The sequence below is a fragment of the Leishmania infantum genome, chromosome 11, assembly GCF_000002875.2.
Source record: "Leishmania infantum JPCM5 genome chromosome 11".
In the NCBI taxonomy this organism is placed as follows: domain Eukaryota; phylum Euglenozoa; class Kinetoplastea; order Trypanosomatida; family Trypanosomatidae; genus Leishmania; species Leishmania infantum.
The window spans coordinates 219,721-226,971 of NC_009395.2; the positions used below are offsets into that span (position 1 = coordinate 219,721).

The following is a 7,251-nucleotide window of genomic DNA, read 5'->3' on the forward strand; positions in this document are numbered from 1 at the left end:
CTGAGCGCGAAGAAGAAAGCAACAGAGAAGCGAAAGCTGAACGGCGTACTGCAGTAAGTACAGATACACGGCCACGACGCACCCTTAGAGTGTCGCCCCCACTTTTACCGCATCGCTGTCTCTTACTCGGCTCTCCTTCACTGTTCAAGCCGCCCCATGACGGATCTGAGAGGAGTGCCGCCCAGCAAGGTGATCTCCGCCCCAAGCGGTTTCGTGCAGTGCAGCACGCACAATGTCCGGCGCAAGGCCGAGTGCTGCGAGATGAAGGCGGTGCTGAACGCTGATATGGAGGTGATTGACTACATCTGCGTCTGCAAGCATCCCTTCACGTGCAGGTCGGCTAGTGAGCGGCAGAGCAATGGCCTAGCGGCCGCTTCGAATGCTCGCAGAAACGCTCCGGATGGTGAGAGCAGCGGCGCTGCGCCGCTCGTCATAGACGCCAGCAGCACGAGCATGACGGCTCAATCAAAGCATCATCACCATGGTGGGCAGCCCAGTGCCGCCAGGGCAGCAGATAGGGAGGCCGGCGTGAGCACTCTCTTCGCCGTGTCCTTTTACGATGCCTCGCGCAGCACGCCAGTCCCGAGCACCTCTGCCACCGCTGCCGCCGTCTCGCCGAAACCGTCCGCTAAAGACGGGGAAGATAGGGGGGACGAGAACGACGAAGGCACTAAGGCTAATGCAATGACGATCAGCGACAGCGACAGCGACACCGATGACGTGGACTCCCTCGACAACTCGGCTCCGTTCACTGCCGGCGCTACTCCAGCCACCGCCGCCGCCGCATCGTTCCCTGCCGCTCCACGAGAACGCCCGCGCTACTACGACTCCGTGCAGAACGCCAGCACCGGCGGCCACGCCCCGCCGGCCAAGGTGTGCTGGGGCTGCGGCATGTCAGGACACGAGAAGCCCGCTTGCCCCAACGCGCTGTGCCGCACCTGCCACCAGAAGCGCGGCCCGTACGGGTCGCCGCACCGATGTACGCCCGTTATCACGCCGTCGCCGTTCATCGTGTACCCGACGCCGTCCGAGTGGCGTGCGGCAACTCAGAAGACGGCGGCCGCAGCGGGGGAGCCGAACGGCATGGCAGCCGTGCGCTGTGTGGCGTGCAACGAGTACGGTCACTTCGACTGCTCCACTGTGGTGCTGCCCTCCTCATACGCCTTGGTTGCTTCGTCGTCCACCGGCCCTGCCGCAGTGCCGCACACGCTCATCTCCACCTGCTGCTTCTGTGGCGTCCGCGGGCACACCGTCTTCGACTGCCAGCAGCGTGAGCACGTCAACCCTGACTACTTTGAGCGACGCAACCAACTCTTCGCGGATTCCGTGCGCCGTGGCAGCAGCATTACAACAGCTGGTGCGCCCTTCAACAACAGTGGTAGTAGCAGCGGCTACGGACACCCCTCGCAACAGCAACACCAGCAGCGGTTCTACGGCAGTCCCCCCGGCGGGGCACCGTCATCGTCCTCCTCGTTCACGCGCTACGGCAACCACCGCGGCGGTGGTGGGAGTGGCCAGCGCCGTGAGCGAGACTGGTGCGACAATCGCGAGCAGCGCGTAGGGGGCAACCAGTACAGCAACAGCCACCGCGAGGGCAGCGCGTACTACAACGACTCCTACGGTGGCGATCGAGATCATCAGCGACGGCGCTACGAGTCTCCGTCGTTCTCTCGTGCCGGCGGCGGCCCTGCCCCCTCGTCTTCGCCTCTTCTGCACGGTCGAGACCGCTTTCAAGAGGGTGGTCAGCGGCACCATGAGGAGCGGTCTCGTGACAGCTATGGTGGCAGTCACCAACGCTACTCAGAGGGCGAGCATGGCGGTGCTGGGTCGCGTGGCCATGACCAGCGGTTGCATTATTCGCAGCAGTCGCAGCACTCCCACCGTCACGGCTCATCGCGCCGCGGCGGCCGTCTTGGGGACAGCGGTTACTACAGCGACGACAACCTGTTTTAGAGCCCTTGAGAGGTGCGCAAAAGTTACTGTCATGGTGAGCGGTGATGACGGTGGTGATGAATGGGGCGTGCACTTGGGCTGGGAAGGGTGGGTGGAGGGGAAGGGGTCGAGTGCACGGCGACTTGTGTAACCGCCCGATGCATCAGCCATGACGGTGGCCGAGGCTACGGCGTAGGCCGTTGAACACGCGTCCGGCCCCTCCTTGTTTCGTGCCTGAGACCTCACCTTCACTTTGAGCGTGTGCCTCTGTCTCTGTGCGTTGCCTTGCGCCAAAGGACGTTGACTGTGCTGCGCTGTCCCCCACCCGCCCATTGCTCATGCAGCTTCTCTGTGGCTGCATGTGCACGCGCGTGTGGCTGCTGCTGTAGCTGCGCGCCGAAGTTGATAATGCCGTATACATATATATGTTAAAGAAGAAAGGCCCTACATGTCGCCCCAAAGAGAGACACCCCTGCTGCGCCTGTACGCACGCGTACGTCAGTGAGCGCCAGCCCTCGCAGCTGCACCGTTCACGCTGCGCGGACGTCTTCATATGAAGACATCGAGGAGGAGGAGACTGGGCAGACAGGCCGGCTTCTTTCTTCGGCTTGCTGCCTTCCTCTCTTTTTGCTCTTTCTCTTGTGCACCCGCCGACGGGCAAGTGGCGCAGCAGCACTCAGTGCTAGTGTCGCAATGACCTCCAGCTTGGAGTAGGTGTGTGTGTGTGTGTGTGTGTGTGTGTGTGGATGCGGTTGCCGAGAAGAGGGTCAGGGTTCTCCTGTTGGTGTGTCTGCAGTGAGTTGCCGAGGCTGCCATCACGTGCCCGCCAATTTTCCAGACCTGCGCAGTATCGACGGCACACAGTTTCATCAGTGTCTGGCTCTTCATCCCATCCGTGCGAGATCCCGCCATGGATCCTTGCAGCGCATGATATCCACTTCAACTTGCCGCCATCCTGCTACCCTCCCTCACGCCTTCTGCATTGAACGGGTGCGGGTCTCTTCGCGCTGCTTTCACCGGTCATTCTCGGCGACGATTGACCTGTACCACACACACACACACACACGTGTTGTACGTGCAGCTTCCACCACAATAGACTCTATTCTTTTTTTTGTCCCCTCGCCAACCTACTCACGCTCACAACTCTCTCGTTCTCCGTTTCTCACGGTGCTTCCTTTTTTTTTCCTTCGGCTTTCTTTCTTCGCTTGTGGTTTCGTTCACTCTCGTGTGATTTGCACGCGCACGCGTTCGAGTCCCTCGGTCTCTCCCCGCTCCTCATCTCGCTCCCTCCTCCTTTCTTCTCCCAGTGATTCGCATCTTTGTGCCCTCTGAGTTTCTGCCCGTCTGTCTTGGCCTCTCTGTGTTTCTCGGGCCCATCACCCCCCCCCCAACCACACCCACGACCACACAAGAAAGAACGAATTCCTCAAGAACTCTGTTGAGCGGACGACAGATTCCCAAAGAAAAAGTGAGCGAGGATATACACAAGGCAGCTGCGGCAGCGTTCCAACACGCGCAGACAGGTACAGGCGCCCACGTGTGAAAAGGAACAAATCGATTTCGATCAGCACCCATCTTTGTGTTTTTTTTCTCCTGACCCTTTTTTGGCACACAAAGTCTCTCCTTCCAAACACAGCTGGCACGGCTGCTGCTGCCGCCCCCCTCCCCCCTTCCCTTGGCCATCGCCACCCACCCCCCTTTGCACACGTACCTTGAAAGAGACCACGAAGGGCGGACGCACAGAGTAAAAGGGCATTGTCAGACTCTTCGCGGTTTCGCTTGTTATTTTATTCCCTTTTTAAATTTGCCTTCTCGCTTGGCTTATTCTTTTTTTCGTTGTCATTCCACGTTTTCCTTTCTTCCGTCTCTGTCCGCGGTGGCTCGGATAAGAGGCACGCGCACAACAAAAAAACACGCGCCTAAATACACGCGTGCCTACACCGGCACGCCCCTCCTCTCTCCTCCCTCCACCCTCCTTCTGTTCCTTTCCGTTCCTTTCCGTTCCTTTCCGTTCCTTTTTTTGTGCTTTCATGGGTGTTATGTCAAACGTCTGACACACACACACACACATACATATATACATATACACACACATATCTATATATATATATTCCCCTTTCTCGCTGACTGTCACTCTGTAGTCTGCTTGTCGGTGTATTGCGCCTATAGTGTGCGTCGGTCGAAGAACGGCTGCCTTCGTGCGCCTTTCTTCATCTTTCCGTTCTTCTCGTACCACACAGGAAGACACCAAACACACTCCCTGTCTCCGCTCTTCGCTCTCCCCCGAGATTGGAAGGCACGCATTTCATTGTTTTTTTTTTATTGTTGCCCCCTTTTTTTTTCTTTGAAGCCGTTCGGTCCTTTTCTTTTCCCTTTTGTGGTGTGATAAGTGCGTGCGAGAGTGGTGCTCTCGAGTTTGCGTGTGTTGAGCCCCCCCCCCAAGGGAGGACAGATCCGCTTTGCCTCTTCCGTGGCAACTGGTTCCTTCCACTCGTGCTCTTCTCGACCTCACAGTCTTGCCGCCGGTCCTGTCACTCACTTGTTTGCTCTCTTCTTCGACCGCCATTGCCCATGCACCACGCCCTTCTCCCGCCTACTCCCTCTGACTGCATCCCATCGTTTTCGCCATCAGCTCCCACGCAGAAGCGTGTACTTGGCGCACGAACCAATTAGCTCGCTCCCTTTTCTCGCTGGGCCCTCCCCCTGCTGCACCGTCGCTCACACCACGAAAACGACCTTCCCCCAGCCCACCCCTTGTTTTGCAAACGGACACCTCCGAGCACACGCAAAACTACCCCCTCCTCCGCGCACACAAACACATAGAAGTGGCTCACGCCAGGACAAATCGAGAGAAAGGCTACCGCGGCAAGGCCGACACCAGCGGAGCTTCCGTGCAGCCGAAGCAAAGGTGCCAATCGGAGGAAAAGCAACAGAACTTTAAAGGTTAAAAATCACGAAAGAAAGGGAAGGCACACACACACACACAGAGGATACGACGAATCGAAAATCGGAAAGAATAAGCGAAAAGCAACAAAAAGTTGCGTGCGGAGTACGCCGTCCCTGCTTGGCACCCACACCCACACCCACCCACCCACACGCATACACAAAGCACTCGCATACAGTCTTTCCCTCTTCTCCCCCACCCCCAAAACGTGCCAGCTCAACGCAGAAGTAAAAGGCACTATTGAAAGCGCTGGCAACGAGTACACTGTCACACTTCTCTCCTTGTATCTTTATCTTCCTTCTCCCCTTTCGCTTCTTGTCCTTATCTATTCTCTTTCCCACTCGCTCCCCCTTCTCTTGCCCAGTGCCCCCACCCCCCATTGGCCTCTTTTTGTCTTTCAATATTTCTTGTACTTTTGATTTTTTTGCCCCCCCCCCCCCCCCCGCTCCTCTCTCTTCAACCTGTCTGCCTCCCCTCTGCCTCTCTCTTCCTCGTTGTTTCTTTCTCGCTGCCCTGCTCACTTACCTCCCCTTCTTCCCCCCTTCCCCTTTCACTCCCCTTCCTCCACTCGCGTATACGACTTCCCCCTCTTGCCCGTCTTCTATTTTTTTTTTGGCCTCTCCTCACCACATTCTCCTCCTCTCCCCCTATTTTTACTGTTTGTTCTTCCCTTCCCCCTCGTCTGTTCACTGTGGGGGGGGTACCTTGTCGACTGTGTGTGTGTATTTTATATTTTGTTGTCTTGTCACACCATCTGTGCCGGGGCGTCTGTGTGTGCGTTGGAGCGGATCGCCGTGTTGCAGAGAAACTCTTTTACGCCTCGTTTCTCCAAGGCTGGCGCTCGTCTCCTTACCTTGCATCTCCCTCTCTCTTTTCATTTCCTATTACTGCATTCCTGACGTACACTCAGGTCGGAGCGCGCCGCCCTGCAGACGCACGTATGCACATACGGGCCCACTGATTCATGCACACGTGCACGACCCTAGGCCCCGCCAGTCGCCTTCTTTGCTCTTTTTCCTTTGGTTGACGTCTCTCTTCCTTCTTGGCTTTCGCTTTCCACTCACGCGGTGTATGCGTGTGTGTCGCTTTTCTGTCATTCAAGAGCCTCTTCACACAAAAGAATCCCTTTTCCACCTTTTCCACCTTTTCCACCTTTTCCTCCCTCCCCCTTCCTTCCCGTCTTCGGCTTTTCGTTTCGCTGCTTCCGTTGCTGTGCTCGTGGTGGAACCTGACGCGCGGAACCACGTACCACACACAAACACACACATACATACACAAATCAGCAAGAGGAATTCACGAGCGGCTCACACACAAAACACGGAGAAACGGCTCCACTACTTTACCTCTCCGTCGTTTCTCTCCATCTTTGTTTTTCTCCCTCCTTTTCCGTCTTTTTTTTCGATTCTCCTCTTTCTTTTCTCGCTTCTCGTAGGCTCTTCGTTTTACGGTTTGCCCACTGCCGCTCATCTTGTTCACGCCCCCCCCTCCTGCATCCTCCCCTCCTCTCTTCCTCAGCTCCGTCTTTGCTCACTGCTGGCGTGTGCCGGTGAGTGCGAGTGCGACTGTATTTTTTGCTCCCTTATCGCTGCCCCTGCTCTTGTCGGTGCGCCTGCGTGCCATTGGACGAGATTCCTCAGTAGTGTGTGGACGAGGGGGCAACAGAAGGTTTCCTCGACTTGTGCACTCTCTTCTTCGCCTCCCTTGCGGCTCGATTCATCTGTCTCGCAGCCGCTCTCCGCGCGCGCATGTGTGCCGTCGTTTTCCCACCGGCTCACAAGAATCATTCCTCCACATTCGCACCAGGTGCAGCGGCACTTCTCTCTGCGCGTTCTCCTTTTTTTTGATTACGACTGGAGCTCCCTTTTTCTTTTTTTCACCTTTTCATTTTCGTCCTTTCCTCCCTTGGCGCTCGCTTCTTTTTGCGTAAAATCTATTTCCTGCGCCCCCCCTCCTCCCCTCCCTCCTTTTTGTTGTTGTTTTTCTTTTCCGCTTCTGTGTTGGTGCGGCCGATTTGATTTTGTTCGTGTGCGCTCTATCTTGGCTGCGGGTGCTGGAGTGCCTGTGCGTGCGTGCGTGCATTCCTTCAGAAGTAGAATCGCCCCCCCCTCTCCCCCTTTGACTTTGCCGGTTTTGTTCATTGGATTTGCGTGCACCTCCTCGTATCACCCTCTCTATCTACGGGGACGTGTGCCAAGGCGAGTGCAGCGCGTAAACACGAAGGAAAAGCCTTCCTTCTCCTCCACCTTCCCTCGCCTCCAGAGAAGCGAACAGCGACAGACAGACACACACACACACACACACACACACACACACACACACAGACACACACACACACACACACACACACACACACACAGACAGACAGACACACACAC

General features: G+C 56.8%; 1 protein-coding gene across 1 annotated transcript; it reads left to right on the plus strand.

The window, feature by feature from the left end:
* Nucleotides 1-156: 156 nt before the first annotated feature.
* LINJ_11_0610 (conserved hypothetical protein) lies at nt 157-1,953 on the plus strand (the record flags this gene model as incomplete). The annotated part of the gene is made up of 1 exon (XM_001463825.1): nt 157-1,953. The coding sequence occupies one exon, from the start codon at nt 157-159 to the stop codon at nt 1,951-1,953; it is 1,797 nt and encodes a 598-aa protein (XP_001463862.1).
* Between the last annotated feature and the right edge of the window lie 5,298 nt (nt 1,954-7,251).